Source organism: Manis pentadactyla, chromosome 3 (genome assembly GCF_030020395.1).
Source record: "Manis pentadactyla isolate mManPen7 chromosome 3, mManPen7.hap1, whole genome shotgun sequence".
NCBI lineage: Eukaryota > Metazoa > Chordata > Mammalia > Pholidota > Manidae > Manis > Manis pentadactyla.
Genome location: NC_080021.1, coordinates 107,580,517 through 107,598,097, shown reverse-complemented (window position 1 = coordinate 107,598,097; position 17,581 = coordinate 107,580,517). Strand labels below are relative to the sequence as shown.

At 37.5% G+C, this 17,581-nt stretch overlaps 1 protein-coding gene across 1 annotated transcript in view; it reads right to left on the bottom strand.

Annotated features, from left to right (window-relative positions):
- The window catches only part of MALRD1 (MAM and LDL receptor class A domain containing 1), a 694,454-nt gene that overhangs the window by 640,804 nt on the left and 36,069 nt on the right, over positions 1 to 17,581 (bottom strand). Inside the window, exons 5-6 of the mRNA XM_057498267.1 lie at positions 9,963 to 10,059; positions 914 to 1,015 (exon numbers count right to left, since the gene is read on the bottom strand). Coding sequence (XP_057354250.1) covers positions 914 to 1,015; positions 9,963 to 10,059 — 199 coding nt within the window. The remainder of the gene's footprint in view (positions 1 to 913; positions 1,016 to 9,962; positions 10,060 to 17,581) is intronic.

Below are 17,581 nucleotides of genomic sequence, written 5' to 3'. Positions count from 1 at the left end.
GCTGCTCTGCTATGGCGGGGCCCTGGAGGGGTAATGGACGGGGCGCTGTTTGGCTGTTTACCTCCGTGAGGGGTCTCAGAGCTGTTGCCCAGGGGGGTTAGTGCGCCTGGGGTTCCCTGGAATTTCCAGCTGCTGGACTTTGACAGGGGAAGCTTCCGTCTAGCTGTGGCATCCCTGTCCCTTTAAGACTTTCAAAAAGCACTCGCTTTTCTTTGTCACAGGGGCTCCAGCTTCAGGACGCGCTCACAGGTCTTGCTGTCCTGTTTCCCTAGTTTCCAGCACCCCACACATGCACTGTGTCTGCGCTCTGGTGCTGGTGGCTGGTCCTGGGTATTTAGCAGTCCTGGGCTCCCTCTCCCTCCCCGCTCCTACTCCTCTCCTCCCGCCGGGAGCTGGGGTGAGGGGCGCTCGGGTCCCGCCAGGCCACAGCTTGTATCTTACCCCTTTCACCAGGCGCTGGGTTCTCACTGGTGTGGATGTAGTCTGGCTGTTCTCCTGTGTCTTCTGGTCTCTCTTTTAGGATTAGTTGTATTTGTTGTATTTTCAAAAATATATATGTTTTCGGGAGGAGATTCCCACTGTCCTACTCACGCCGTCATCTTGGCTCCGCCTCCCCACATTGAAATTTTAAAGAAGCACTGTATATAATGGTGCTTTAAGATGTTAAATAGTGCTAAAGATGATATTTAATGGAACTGTTTTACAAAACACATCCACCTCACACTGACATATTTAGTATCTTTCACTTTTTGAATAAACCAGACTTTCAATAACACTCCAGCTAAAACTCCAATAACACTCCAGCTAAAACTAGGACATAAACGTCAACAAAGGTTGGCAAATAAGTATCCCCCCATTAGTGGTCTGAGTCTCATGAACACCAACAAGGCAGGCATCTCAATGTAACACTTACACCTGGATCCTTCATCAGTAGAATCAAATCTGCAGAGACTTGTATCAACATGGCATAGTTTCTGCTCCATATTCGATTCTTCTTGACAAGGTAAAATTTCATCTGTTAAATTTAAAGATTGGCAGGGAGTGAGTTGCAGGTGCAAATGGAAAGACTCATGTTAAAATATTAACATTTGCTCTAGAAAGCACTTTCTGTCCAACTCCTCCCCATGGCAGCATCTCCCCTTAGGCAACACCATCACAGAAACAGAGAGACAGAAATAAACAACCATGCCAGTGCTTCTGGACTTTACTGAGATCCCTGTGGTGACTGTTAATCCCCAAACCAAATCTTCCATATCTCCACTGAAGTGAGTAATATGCTCTAACATGGAAACAAAGAGCCTGGTATAGAAGGGCAATTATACAAGTGACAAATACAGCATGTGGTGTCCTCTCACTGGAAGCTGGCTCTGCCCTGGAACGACTTCCCCTGCAGCCCTCTGACGTTGCCTATTTTTCCTTCCAACACAGGACTTGAAGGTGGATTACATGTCTTTACTGACCTTATTGCCACTTGCACATAATTCTCATTCTTACCTCCTGAATACCTGAGCTTTGATCTCCTAACATTAAATGATGTCTCTCACTATGCCAGCTTGCTGTAGTCACCTACAGACATTGGTACTCTGGCCCTGAATCTGGAAGATTTAGGTTCTGATTCACCATCATTCTTTGTCATTTTAATATTCACACTCATCTTGCCTCTTAGTTTCTTGATTTTTTTCTTATTGATGATCATGAAGAATGCTTCTGCTAGCATTCCTCTGAGAATTACCATTACTAGTGATGACAACACATCCTTTATCTTAGAAGTGGCCTACTTCCCAACCATCTCCCGTCTTTTCATCCACTCCCTCTACTATCTCAACCCTAACAATTTTTTGGATGGCACCAGGCCCTAAGAGCTAAAGGAAGTTTAAGGAGGGAAGAAGGGTATAATTTTCCAATTCCTTTTATCCTCCTTCACAGCCCCATTTCTTTCTTACAAATGTCAGAGAGCTAGTCATCTCCTGGACCTCCTGTGCTTCCCCAGACTCTCAGGGCAAAAACTCTGATAAGCACAAAAGCTCCTAACATAACTACATGACAAGTAGCTTTTGTGATTGTAACTTAAGTGCCTGACATTAAGCTTTTGATTCCAGAGGCCTCCATTTCAAAGACATCCATCTCCATACACACATTGCTGCCACTTTATCCGCAGAAAGTTCCCCTTTTAAAAAGCCCTGAGTTGACCCAGAAACTGATCAACTGTGTGAACTCAGTTTTCCCTTTCCCATACTTAAACTCCTGCTCTTCTGTGTTCAATTCACCAATGAAAAAGTGCACTCATAAAACCCTGGCCCCTACCCTGAACCCAGCTCTCTCTCTCTCTCTCTCTCTCTCTCTACCCCACCATGATCTCACTGTGTGGCCCATGTACCCTTCAAGACTTGTGTAATAAACCCTGATTTTTCAATGTTCCTTGATGGTTGTTGCTGAGGTGTGTCTTGCAAACATAACAAGAACCACAAGGGCTGGCTCTGGCTGAGAAAACATCTGGGGGGCTGGCCACAAGTAGCACAGGCTCAGAGGAGTGCCCCAGAGATTCCTGGCCAATAGCTGAGACCAACAGAGAGCTCTCCACCTACTTCAGCCTGCACGCATGCAGCAGACAGCAAGTGAGCCCACCACTATGCTCGCACAAAGGACTTTATGTTCATGACTCGCTTCATTGCACTGTGGTCACCCTGTACATTTTCCTCATTCATTCCTTTCCCTCCATTCCAAGGCAACTATTCAAAACCCTCTTCTCCTCCTTAAACTTCCAACTCCTTCTTCCCTATCATCATTCTCACTTCACATTTCACTGGGAAAATGAGAGAAATCAGGAGAAAAACTTCTCAAGTCCTGCCACCAATCTACCTGCATGGCTGTCCACACCTCTGTCCTCCCAGAACTATGGGTCAATTGGCTATGTTCAGCTCTAGGCATAATCCTTTCATTTATGCAGAAAACGCATTTTAGGAATCATTGCAGCAATTTCCTCCCCTCTCTTACATCATTATATTCTCTTTTAGGACACAAAATTTCACACATCTTAAGAAAACCTCCAGATCTTCCAACTCCCTCCAACTAACTTCTCTATGTTCTGCCTATTCTCACTGTCTCTGGCACCAGTTCTTCTCCCCTGTTCTCTCTTGAACTTGTTCCAATGAGGTTTTTAAATTTTTTTTATTGAGGTAAAATTTATACAACATAAAATTTACCATTTTAGCCATTTTAAAGGGTATAATTCAGTGCTTTTATACATTCAGAATGTTATGCAGTTATTACCACCAATTCCAAAACTGTTCCATCTCCCCAAAACAAAACTCTTTACCCATTAACAGTCACATCCATTCTCTCTTCTTCCTGGGCCCCTGGCACACACTAATCTGCTTTCTGACTCTATGGACCTGCCCATTTCATATAAATGGAATCATACAATAAGTGGCCTTTAGTGTTTGACTTTGACTTCGCCTAATGTTTACAAGGTTCATTCATGCTATAGCACATATCAGAACTTCATTTCTTTTTTTGACCCTTTCCACTTCATTGAAACTGAATATCTCAAGATTGACCTCTATATTGTTGAATCTGTTATTTAATTTTTCCTCTTCAAGGTACTTGACATATCAGTAATCTGCACATAGTTGATCATTCCCTCTTCCTTAAAATGCTTTCTTCAGTAGATTTTAGTATGTAATATTCTCCTGGTTTTCCTCTTAAATTACTAGCTAATCATTTGCCATCTCTTTTGCTGGTTTTCCCTCATCTCCTCAACATTATACGAAACAGCATTAGAGAGCCCTGGAGCTAAGGGATCTCTTCTCTATGATCATTATCTTGTTACTATCACCCCGTCTTATGCCCTTAAATGATTTCCGAAATGCCAGTGATTCATAAAATTCTGCCTTAGACCCAAACCTTTCACTGGACTCCAGTACAGATATCCTGTTGTTGAGTTGGCCCATACACATGGATAACGAGCATGTGTCTCAATAAAAATGTGACTGTGACTAAACTTCTGATTTTCTCTGTCTAAACTTTTTCCTCCCACATTCTGTCCCACCTCAGTTCATGACAACTCCATCCTTCCAGTTCAGACAAGACATCTGGAGTCATCCATTACTTATCTCTCATTGTCACCAAACATGCCATCAGCAAACCTTTGCTTTATCTATGAAACGTATCCAGAACCTCGCTACATCCGACCACTTCCTCTACTTCTACCAATTCTGGTTTAAAGGAACATGATTCTTTCTGGATTATAATAACTTCTTATTTTGCCTCTCAGTTACTGCCTTTGCCTCATTATGAGGCAGATCATGTCTCATCAGTTCAGAATTGTTACATGGGTTTCCATCCTACAAGAAATAAATTCAAAATTCATTACCATGATCTTCCTCATACAAACCAGGCATACTCTTGCCTCAGGACCTTTGTATTTACAGTTCTTTTAATATACACATGGCTTGCTCCCTCAACTCCTGGGGGTTTTTTGCTCAGAAAATATGTTCTCCATGAAACCATGCATGACTACTCTATCACTTCATCCCATCCTCACCTGCAGTACGCCTTACCTCAGGTTTCTATTTAATTGCTTTCTATAGTATGTATCACCTTTGATGTGAAATATGTTTTTTATTTATTTGCTTGGTAACTTTCTCCCTTCCACTAATACAGAAATTACTGTATTTTTTACTGCTGTCTCCCCAGATGTCCAGAAAAATTATTGGCACAATGTAGGCTCTCAATATATACTTGCTTCAGGGATGAATAAATGAATGACCTAAGAACAATTTGATAAAGTTTTTAAAAATACCATAGAATCTATATAAACTGTTTACATTTTATTTGGAATATACATTTTATTTGGAAGCAACTGGTCATAAAAATGACTTATGAATAACATCCATTGTCTGATTTCTCATAATGGGAGCTTACAGATGATGAATATGCAAAGCCTCTTGAATGTAAGACCCAGTGAAAATAAAACTGTATATGTAGTGAAGGCAGTTTGGGCAATAAGTGAAGCAAAGATAGCACAATAAAAATTATCATGGAATGATTAAAACTGTAATATTTGTAGATTCAATAACAGCTGCATATCTTCTGCTTCTTAGAGCTAAATAATTAAGTACTAGCCGTAGTGCAAATTAAATGTTACATATTATCTCTAATTTTTCACTAATTATACAAGATAAAACAACTCACAAAAGTATTGTAAGCGAAAATAGCAAAATAGTCAATAATAAATTTATGGAATTAGAAATATGGCTTGTGTCAGTTGGTATTAACTACCTCTCACCAAGGCCAACCACTCTTACTAACTTTAGCCCCCAAACTGAAATTTGAAACCATAAAAACTATGGTATTGGTGGTATAAATTGTCAATCAGTTAATCTCCTGGACAGCTCTTTCTATTTTAGTGCACTCAATCCCAGAACTCAAAGCTATTTAGAGATGTCAATTATTTATATTATAATTTATATTTATATTCATATTCATTTTCTCTCCCTTCCCACCCTCTCTTTCTTATACTGAACCACAATCTGGCTATGGAAAATTATTTTGGGGGTTTTAAAATCCTCTATCAATGATACATGATCAGCAGTATGAAACTTTTTCAATCATTTCAAGGTCTCTATGCCAATGAAGCCACAAGTATAAAGCCTGCCATTCTCTAAATCTTATCTTATACAAACAGGTTCCATGAAATTGAACTGACTCTCTCAGATAACAGAGAATGAAGTTCAAGTCTCAAGGCCATTGCAATAAAAGTTATAATTGACATCCACTTGTGACTACAGGTGCCTTTGACAATTTCTTTGCAAATTTTCTTAAATTAGTTATGGATTTCAATGAACAGTTATTAGAGCTTAAAAGATAGCTAAAAGTTAATATGATACAAAAGCCTACTAGGTCCTTAGTTATTTAACTGGATAATAGGTAAGAATCATTCAGATTCCCATTGAGGGATGATTTGTGTATTTGGGGCCTTTATAAATAAGACTAAGTCAAAGTCCTGGAAATCAATCTAAAAATGTTCATTGAATATTCACAATATTCTGATTATGAGACACAGAGTACAATCTTTATAAAAATTATAATAAGCAATTTATTCAAGAATCAGTGATTAAGCACATTTTTATTTAGTCACAGTCACAAACCTTGATATTTTTTTCGTACTTGTTACTTTGGTAAAGCCTAGAGATCCTTCTTTCAATAAATGTACAGTGAGTGTTCTTATCTTCATAAAGGCAGGCATTAGAATGATACTCTTTGAAGGTTTGGGAATAGTCTAAAAGATTTCTAACATTAAAAAAATAATTTAGTTTTATTGTTTAACTTGCAAAATGTTCAGAAACCATGAAAATACCTGTATCTAACACTTTCATTAAAAGCGGTTCCTATAATAAAGAGAAATAATGTTGTAAGTGTACATATACATGTATGTACATACATGAGTGAGACCAAATAGATGTCAATAACTAAAGTAGGACAAACAGGGGAGGGAATCGATTTTGAAAGAAAATTGGTATTTACTTATTAAAATGTTGATACTGAATTTCTGTGGCAAATGTGTTTGCTCACTCACTTCATAGACCTGTCCTCCTTGCCTGCCTCAATTAGTGGTTAAATATAAAGACAATTTTATGAGCCTCCCAGCAACTAAGACTGTCTGTGTGACAATCAACTAACCAATGTTCTAGCCAAAAAACATTGCCCTTTCTCATTTCTTCTTTCTTCCTGCCCAAAATGCAAATAGTACAGAGCTTCAACGATCATTTTTTGAACATGAAGTAACAAGAATAAGGCAAATACCAAGAATAGAATTTACAGAATTTACTTTAATAGTTTGCAGTTGAAGAACCTATACTACAATTGGCTATTTCTTCTATTTTCTGAAGTCACCTAAGAAACATTTCTGTTTTCTTACAGTCAAATGCATTCCTACCCCATTCTCCACTGGAGGAGGAGTTCCTAGTGGACATTTCCAGAGGAGACTGGGTTGGCTGTGCCTTTGTGTCTCAGATGCATCCTGACTATCACCACCAGGACTGCATGACACTGAAACCACTGGGTCCGGTCAACTGGGACTCTGCCCAGGGCCATCACAAGTGCTATAATTAACACGAGACCAGGTCTTCTGGTTCTCAAATGCTAGTTCTGTTCCTAAACCTGGGATGGGCTAGCTTCAGGAAAAATGTCCTCAGAGCTTTCTATAAAATACAGGGCCTATCATCAGTGATTCCCCATCTAGCAGGTCTGGAATAAAGCCCAAAATCAACCATTCCTCCATATGATTCTATAATTACATTGGGTTAGTCTATCACGATAGTGCCTCAACTTGACTGAAGAGCCTCTTTTGGAAATTTAATACTACTTAATTTACCACCTTTCACATTCCTACCATTTACAAAATGTAACACCATCTAAGTGCCAATCCTATACGATGATGCTTTACCCTTTTCCCCATTATTAATCCTCATACTGCTGTCTTTTCCTCCCCAAAGTTTAAATACATCCTCAATCCTCATACTATTTGAAAAACAAATGCAAAACTCCCCACACTCCCACCTTCAAAGAGCACACTAGGTATCATTACCTGAATACTGGCTTTCTCCCCAGGAGACCAAGTCCTCTGCAGCTTTCCTAGAGGCTGACACCCTTCTCCAATGCCCCATGAAGCACAAGGTCTAAAATTAAAGTTGCCATGCTCCTAAATCCCCAATGTTGATTCTACACAATTATTTATTCTTTCATGTGTAAAATCATCTTGGCTCATGACAGCCAACTTAATGCCCTGTGCAACCATCCAGGCAGGTCTGCTTTCCATATGCATTGAAGATTTCTGTTTGGGATTTCAAAGTCTTCTCTAGCCCTAAATCTTATAATGTTGTATAAATTTAATACCCACGTTTCAGTCCTTTTCAATAACTTAGCTTTAAAATTCATGCCTCATCTTCAATAAGCTTTATTTCCACACCACCTCAAAAACAATAGGGTTATAAACATTATAACTATTGTCTTATAAATTATAGATGCCAGTATTTTTCTATGTGATTTCTCCTTGCATTCTGATTTTCTGATGCTCTCACTCCCACTACTATGGCTTTTTCACTTCTACAGTGATTTTATAGAGATCTTTTAAGTGCTTACTAAAAAGTCTGGCATTTGTCTTCCAAATATTTATTATGCCCCATCTACATTGGCCTTGAGCCCAAGATAAGGATCATGGGTAATCAGGGAAATGGCTTTGATTCCCAGGGCCACAGATGAAGAGAAAGTTCATGTCTGAAATGATAGAATGCAATTACAGGTGATTTCAAATCCCAAGCACAACACAAGCACACTCCTGTATTTATTTGGAATGCAAACAAAGTTTCAATGGCAGCCAATTCCCAACCTCCTGACAGTTCAGAAAGTCCAGCCAAAAGCTGGTTTCATTGCCTCATTCTCCTTTGTGGGTGATTAACAGGTCTGGGCAATAAATAAGACTAGTTAGGGATCATTTTGTTTGGAAGACCCCAATTCCTGCAGAAATGATAAAATTGAGATATAGAAAGTCACTGCTGAAACAATCAGGGTCAGGGACTAGATGTCTCAACTAAAAATCAAGCATAAGCCAGCCATGCTCTGGATCTAGGAATACCAGGCTGAGTAACAGATGGGGAGTATTAGGGGACACTTGAAAGGCAGAACAGTCAGAGGTTGCTTGCTTTGTCTGGAGGTAACAATATATTCTATACTGACCTATTGCTTCCCTTCTGATAAATGGAATAAATGACGTCGCTCTTTAGAGAAAAGGATTGAGATTTATACTTTAATTACTTACTTCTAGGAATAGGTAAAGGTTACAGTTTGTTCCCTTAAAGCTCTCCATTTCAATTTATATTTCAATTTATCATGTGGTGATTTCTTAGCTATAAATATCAAGAACTGACAATACAAAGATAAGAGACCTTTATGCTTCCAGTATTTGAAGGGGCTGTCACCAGCTCCTATAAAACCCTACTTTCGTTTAAGTGGAAAGAGATACATACTCTTTCATTCCAGCAGAGTGAAAATAAGCACAATAAAGACACCTTTATCAAGATGACTTGGTCTCTCTTGGGTAGATCAATCCATGAATTCTTTTCTTGAAATATTACTTACCACAACTATCAAATCTTTGTACCAAATTAGAACTTGCAATCCTTTCTACAAAACAGCTATCTTTATTGTGCTATATCACACTAAAGTATAATAAAATTTAAAAGGGAAAAAAACTATCAAGTAGATTTTATATTCATATATATTACATATAATCATATCATATATATTCATATGTATATCATATATAATACATACATATGTATTTTTATATGTATATGATTCTTGCTTGATTACTAGACTAAATTAGTTTCATCCTGTCCAACTTAAAATTTTAACATTGAGCCTTTCTATTGAGAACAATGTGAATGATGAATTGAATACTATTCAGGTAATATAATCAATGGACCTATATGAATAATTTTTTACATTTGATATATCTGGCTTATTGATCTAGCTCCTTCAGTCTAAATGAAAAATACAGATTATAACTCATATCTGTCTCCACTTGTGACTTTCAGTGTAATAGTCAAATCGATTCTCCAAGAAGACAATTTCAAGTGCATGGAAGCCAGTTTTCTCCCAGTCTCCTAGAAGGTACAGAGTTCTCTTAGCAAAATTTAACTAGCCAGTGTGATCATTGCTACAAGGTTTCAAATCTGAGACTAAATTACCCCTTCAGCTCTTTATAGCATCAGACAGTGAGAAACAGCCTATCTTCTGCTTCTAGCATAAATCTAGTCATTGTTATACAAAGTATTAGATCAATGGAAAATAGCCCATTCTAATACATCAGGCAAAACAAAGAGCAAAGTCATTACACAATGTTTAAATTGCACTGAATTTATATACGCACAATAAGAACCAAAATAAGAAAAAGTTCTTACCACTTGAAGGCAAGCAGCCTGAACTGAACGATATATCATCAATAGCTATGACTTCATCCTGTTCAAAAGCTGAAATCATTTGACCTTGAAAAACAACCTGCCCAAGAAAAACAAACAAAAACACAAAGCAAAGAACATCACTGTCTCACAATCTTATCACTCACAGCCTGTAAATAAGCAGGTCACTCACTTTCTAGGAGCACATGGGTGGCCATGCCCATTCTAAGTGGTAAGAGATTTAAGCATAAGCTATCAAGGACAGGAAAATGTACAGTCATCTCTGTATGTCACTTGTCTAGCACAGGTTAGGTGACACGCTTGTAAAATTAAGCAACATTCACCTAGTTCCTGCCGTAAAATCATCTTCTGTGTTTGGTTCTGATGTGTTCACCCTCTAGTATTTACCAGCTCTTAGACCCAGGCTCCATCTTGATCTCTGCTTCTTGGTGTTTTACAGGGGTACCCCATTTCCGTTTCTAGATCTCTGAATTTTACTCACAGTTTGCCTTGGATGTCCTCGTGTTGTCCGCTGCATATCCCCTGCCATTGTCTAAACATAGCTTGGAACATTGACTGGAAATGTTTGCTCAGTGATTTATTGTGAAAAAGAGTGAATGTTACATTGCAATGTGAAGCCAGCCCAAATTCATACCAAGAGGAAATACTCTGGTATGTTGAATGTGAGAAACTTAGAAACTAGTATCCAATTTCCTAATTAATTAAATCAATATTGCTATTTTCATGAAGAGTATTAATTCACCCACACTAATGAATACCAATTATCTTTGAGTCTTAATTGATGGATGCATTCAACTTGTGTGCATTGTTCAGCCTTGTTGTTAATATAAACATTTTATTATTTCAAAAAACTGCCTTGTAGCTTAACTAGTCTGCATGCAGTAAACCCTAGCAGATCAATTTGCTGTGCTGTATTCTCTTTTCTTCCTATACAACATGAAGTACTAATATATTCCCTTTCAAGCCAGGTACTGTTTACCAGTCTATTAAAAACATGATGAGAAACATCCAGAATCTATTAAGCAACCTGTTGATATGCTAAAAAACTCATCTTTTCTTCATGTAAGACATAAAAGCCATGTGACTCCCTATGAATTAGGACCATGTTGGAAAAGGCCTATCAAAGATTGTTGTGTAGGGATGGTTATACATGAGGGTACTATAGCATAGTGATTAAAGTGTATATTTGGAACCAGATTATTTGGGTTCAGATCCCAGCTCCACCACTTCATAGCAACAGGACCTTGAGAGAATTTATGTAACATTTCTCCACCTCAATTTTCTTCTTTGTAAAAAGGTACTGATAAAAATAAGGTGTTACCTGTATGATAAGGTTTATGCAAGGATCAATGAGTTATATACTGAATATTAAATACATATTAGCTATTATTATAGCACAGGATTATTAAAATAATCAAGCTATTACATAAACAATGTGTTTATAGTTAAAAAACTTATTCTCTGTGCATTAACATTTTACTCTTCTCAAAAGCCTTTCACATGGATACCTTCCCTAGTTCTTGCTGGATGAAGCATACACCTGCAGAAGCTGTATTTTAGAGAGAGAAGTAGCACAAAGTGTTCATTAATTACCAGTCTCTTCTTTTTACTCATCACACTCTACCACAAACCCATTCACCTTCAGAATTTCAACTGTTACCCAGGCTGAGGAGACATACATTTACATCACAAACGAGAACTTCTCTCCTGAGCTGTCCTCCCCTATCCCCACAGCCTGCTGGACTTTTCACTCAGCTGATACTGAGTCACTGCTGACCTGTGATATTTCTCCCCCTTGAACTGGCCCACTCAGCTGACTCTCATTCTTGACAACAGCACCAGAAGATGTCCACCCTTCAAGGCTTAAAACTTCAAAATGACCTCTGGAATCACTCTCCTGTCACACGTCAATACCTATTAAGTCCTCTTTTCTTTCCATTCCTTTTTTTACTCCTCTGTCATCACACCTAACAACTAATCTTCACACCTGATCTAATAAAATAGCTCTTAAATTATCTTTCACTTAAATCTTCTCCTCATCTGAACTTGTAACATGTATATTCATTTCAGTCAATTAAATTATGTTAACTTGGTATGACTGAAGAAACGTTAGTGTGAAAATTGGCTGCCATTTGAGCTTACTGGCCCACCAAGAAGAAACATTTTTCTCAGGGGAAGAACTGTTTCTCTACATGTCAGGAAATTTTCTAATGTGTCTGTAGCTACAAAATATAAGACCCATCAGGCATAACTCTAATATAGTTCAATATATTTAAACAAAAAGATTTTCCAAGGATTTGGTTAGGATCCTGAAAAGAGGGATGGGTTGAATTAGCTGAAGAACTTGGAACCCCAAGATAACTAGCCATGTTCTACGATCAGAAGCTGTGTCTTTGTGTGGTAGTTGTTCAAACAAAATGATGTCTAACTCCTTGTTTTCTCCAAAACTTTGGCAAGTAAGTTTTTCCAAATGCCCACGTCATTTTAACTGTTAGGGGAAATGAAGGAGAGTAGCCAAATAGAAAAATAAAAGCAGATCACCACACGAATAATGGTGATAGGAGTTGGGCAACATCACAGAAGTCAAGTGCAGCCTGCACTGATCCAACAGTGACCATGAGACAAATTCCTTTCAGTCCAAACAGTTCAAGGGAAGAGAGCCTGTGAGGGATGCAAGGGTCAGCATTCAAGCTGCTTGATTTAAATCTTAGATGAAATTTGACAGTAGTTAAATAGTGTACATAAATAAACTCACTTGGATCACATAGTAACTACATGAGCAGAATCTTCTGAGTTGTATTTACTGCATTAGTTTCCTAATTACTGGTATGCATTCAATATTAATTACCAAGCAAACATGTTAAACATAAAAACATGACAGTAATCTTTTCCCCAGCATGTGTTCACATAGAAAATATTCTTGAATTAAAAGATAAAATGCTTCTGATTATGGTTTTGAAAAGTTTGAGAGTAGAATTTTTTAAATTAGCAATTTAATTTTATGGATAACTTATCTTTTGTTCATATTAATAAAGTTTCTAAATAGGAGACTAATGACAACTCTCTGCATTTCTAAATGGAATATCAAAGAAATGACAAGTAGGTAGAAGCATTTTTAGATTGCTCATCATTCCTTCCTACCAGTAAAACCAATACATGAGCTTCCTTCAGGAAACAAAGAGAAGGGGTGAGAAAAGGCTTTACGTGAATTTGAGAATTTGAACATTTATGCTATATGTTTATCCTGTTTTATTCTTTGCTTCCATGAATATTTTAAGACAATAGTAAAATTAACTGCTTATATTTACCATTTTGGGAAATGTGACTGCAGTTAATCAGCATGATTCAATGTCATTGGGGATTGGACAGCTGAGAAAAATAAAGTTATTTTAAATGGTCTAACCTACAAGATGCTGGTAGTTTCACCCAACACAGCAGACAAAACAATATTTAATGAGTCACATGCAATATATTTGACCAAATCTGGAAGGTAACTTTTCTTCTTTTGTATCTTATAAATCCTAGTAATGCTTTATCATGATAAAAAAAAATGATCATGGTTTCTAGCTTCTAATCTGGTATGGAATTTAGCAAATTATTCCACTCACTACCCTCATACTCGTCATGTGAACAATAGGGTAAATTAGAGTTCTACTTAAAGGACTGCTGTCAAGAGTCATTAATATAATATACACAAAGGACTAAACCCTGCGCCTTACACACAATTAGTACTCAATAAATGCTAGATGTTATTCCTTAAACATCTTCAGAAACTTTCTGAAATGCTGCCATCTTTGTTGACTAAGACATAAACACCATTCCTTGTTTATGTAGCAGTATTCCCTCAGAAACTATTATGCTTCTATTGTGTTATCCCTCAGAAAAACTAACATGCTTCCATTGTATTATCCCTCAGAAAAACCAACATCCTTCCTTTGTGCAAAGGGATGGACTTAATACTTTACAGATAAAAATGATAAAACCTCCACATGAGAGGCAGAACTAGAGGCTTTCTCAGAAGCTCATGCTAAGCCAAGCTCCAGCTGGGACTAAAATCTCCTGTATGGATATCTGAAGAAAACATGAATGGCTTTAAAACTATCAGAAGGCAGTGTGGAGGAGAAATTGAAGAAAACAGAGTAAGTGTCAGAGGCTTGTAAACTGATGAGGTAGCAGATATTGTCTGGAGATGCTAATTACAAAATGCCTTCAAATAAGCTTCTCACTAAAGCTTTTCAGGAAAAAGCTGCTAGATGGTGGCAAGGAGTATTACCAGCACAGCACATCTCTGGCCCAGTTAGATAAAAGCATATGAACATCTGCTCACTTGCTGACAGGACAGAACTAAAACATACTGCAACCTTAAAGATTGGTGCAACCAAAGGTTCCCAAGAGAATCATATGGTTTCCTAATTTTTACAAAGCCTTTAGGGTAGAAACACTGTTTTCATATCAGCAATAAAGTATTTTGGGGAACAAATTAATTTATTACACACACATCTGCTTTGGTTGAAGCCACTGCTGCATTTTAAAGGACTCGAGTGAATAACCTCACTGCCTCAGCTACAGCTGAATTGTCCTAGAGATGATAAATTTGAAAGTTGCAAGTTTTATATTTAGCTACTACATGTGTTTAATCATCCACTGCCACAAAGTGTCATTGGGGATTGGACAGCTGAGAAAAATAAAGTTATTTTAAATGGTCTAACCTACAAGATCTAGCAGGTTCCAGCTCCACCCAACACCCAAATCTCTGTTGCAATACTAGTAATGACCTTGACCTAAGGATAGAGATGGATATAAGAAGGCACAAAGCTTGACAAAGATAGTTTAAGACTACTTTACCATCCACTCTGCTTCACAGCTTGAAAAGATGTGTAAACACTGATAAAAGTTTATCCATAGACAAGTGTTTCATCTCAGTCAGTGAGGCACATGTACGCATGCAGAAAGAAGGGACTTAAGCAAGTTCACCCTTTGGCATCTAGTCAACATGACTCAATTCCCTCAAAAGCACTCTTGGCCATTTTGCTGCTTTTGTTGTGATTGAGAAAAGACAAACATACAGCAGTAAAAAGAGAAACATAAGAAATAAATTAGGAACTTCTCTAGCAGTTAATGACTCCTGAACATCCACAAAAAAGTAGATGCATCACTGGTGCTTGGGGTTCTCATTCGGTATACCACTCCCCGTCAGAGCCAAGAACACAGTGTCTTGTCTCCATGCTTGTCAAAAATCTTCTCTGTGCAAACCGTATATCAGATAAGGGGTTAATATTAAAAACATATAAGGAACTTACAGAACTCAATAGCAAAAACACAAATAAAATAGGTAGAGAACCTAACATTCTTCCAAAAAAGACATACAAGAAGACACACATGACTAACAGATACATGAAAAGGTGCTCAACATCACTTATAATCAGGGAGATGCAAATCAAAACCATAGCATCGCCTCACAGTTAGAATGGCTAGTATCAAAAATCAAGATAGAATCTATTGATGAGGATGTGGAGAAAGGGGGAGCCTTATGCACTGTTATTGAGAATGTAAACTGGTATAGTCTGGAATTTCTACAAAAACTTAAACATAAGACTATCATATGATCCAGCAATCCCACAGCTGATACATATTCAATGGAAATGAAATCACTATCTCAAAGAGATATGTGCACCCCCATATTTATTGAAACATTATTTACAATAGCCAAGACATAGAAATAATCCAAGGTTCTATTGACAGATAAATGGATATAGAAAATGTGTTGTAACCATACAAAGGAATAATACAGTCAAAATAAAGGAAGGAAATTCTGCCATTTATAACAACATGGATGGTCTGTGAGGGTGTTATTCTAAGAGAAAAGACAAATACTTTATGATCTCACTAACATGTACAAACTAGAAAGCTGAACTCATAGGAACAGAGTAGAATGGTAGTTACCAAGTGGAGGAAATAGGGAAATGTTGGTCAAAGGGTACAAACTTTCCACTATAACATGAATACATTCTGGGAATCTAATATGCAGCATGGTGTATATAGCTAATAATACTGTACTATATACTTGAAAGTTGCTATGAGAGTAGATCTTAAACATTTTCACCTCACACAAAAAAGTTGTAATTATGTAAGGTGATGGATGTGTTAACTAACTTTATTGTGGTAATCACAATATATGTGGTAATATATATATGTATCAAATCATTACATGTATACTTTAAACTTACACAATGTTATATGTCAGTTACATTTCCATAAAGCTGGGGGGAAAGTCTCTTAACATGGTGCTGGAGTCATTTCCTGAATCCCACCTAATGCATCCCAAGAGTCCAAGTAAGTCTTTGTTAAATAAATTAATCAGTCATTCACAGGAAAACTTAAATGCCTGATGGCTTAACATACCCTTACACATGCACACATTAATATTTGGTTTCAATATAGTACAAAACCTCAAATCACAGAATTGTATTTCCACCCATACAATTCCTCTTAAATCCTATTACTGAGTTGTCACTTAACCATCCACTAATGATTTTCTTTGATCTTCTTTGGAACCCCATTTACTTTGCAAAAGCCTGAAAATTCCAAACTGTACTGATTTTATGACAGCTCAGTTAAAAAAATGTGTCATTCTTACACCTTATAATTCAATTATTCTGAGAGATCCTGTTAGGCAGGAAGCCAGAGATAAGTTGAGGGAGAGATCAGGTGACTACGGAGAAGGAGGGACTACAGAGAGCTTCCACCAATGGGAAAATCCCCAGCAGGAGAAGTAAAACCAGAGAGAGATATTCCACAAGCTGGAGTCCAATAAGACATGCTCCTGGGGTGTACTGAAGTGACTTTTCCTCATTATAAAGTCATTAAAATAAATCAGCATTGTGGTTTAGGGCTCCCTTGGTGGGCAATCAGAGAATTCTGGGAAAAAATTTGCACAGTAAAAATTAGCTTACATCATTGCCAGCCCATCAATCAACACTTGTTTCCATAACAACAACTCTCCTAAAAACCCCTTGAAAGATCCATAAAAACTAAAGGTCCCCAAATATTCAGGGCCTGTCAGACACTAAGTTGGGGCTAAAACTTGCTTTGTTTTCTTGACTTTAGTTTCATGTCACATTATTTGACTTCCCTGCAACACTGAACCAAACTCTTTCCTAACAATCCTGCTCACTCTCCCATCCTTCTCAGCCACTCAAAATATCTGAAGTTAAAATTCAATCCAATTCATACATTGTACATAAAAAACCCTGAAGAATCCACTCCAAAACTACTAGATCTAATATCTGAACTCAGCAAAGTTGCAGGATACAAAATTAACACCCAGAAATCTGTGGCATTCCTATATACTAACGATGAACTAGCAGAGAGAGAAATCAGGAAAACAATTCCATTCACAATTGCATCAAAAAGAACAAAATACCTAGGAAAAAACCTAACCAAGGAAGTGAAAGACCTATACCCTGAAAACTACAAGACACTCTTAAGAGAAATTAAAGAAGATACCAATAAATGGAAGCACATCCCGTGCTCATGGATAGGAAGAATTAATATTGTTAAAATGGCCATCCTGCCTAAAGCAATCTATAGATTCAATGCAG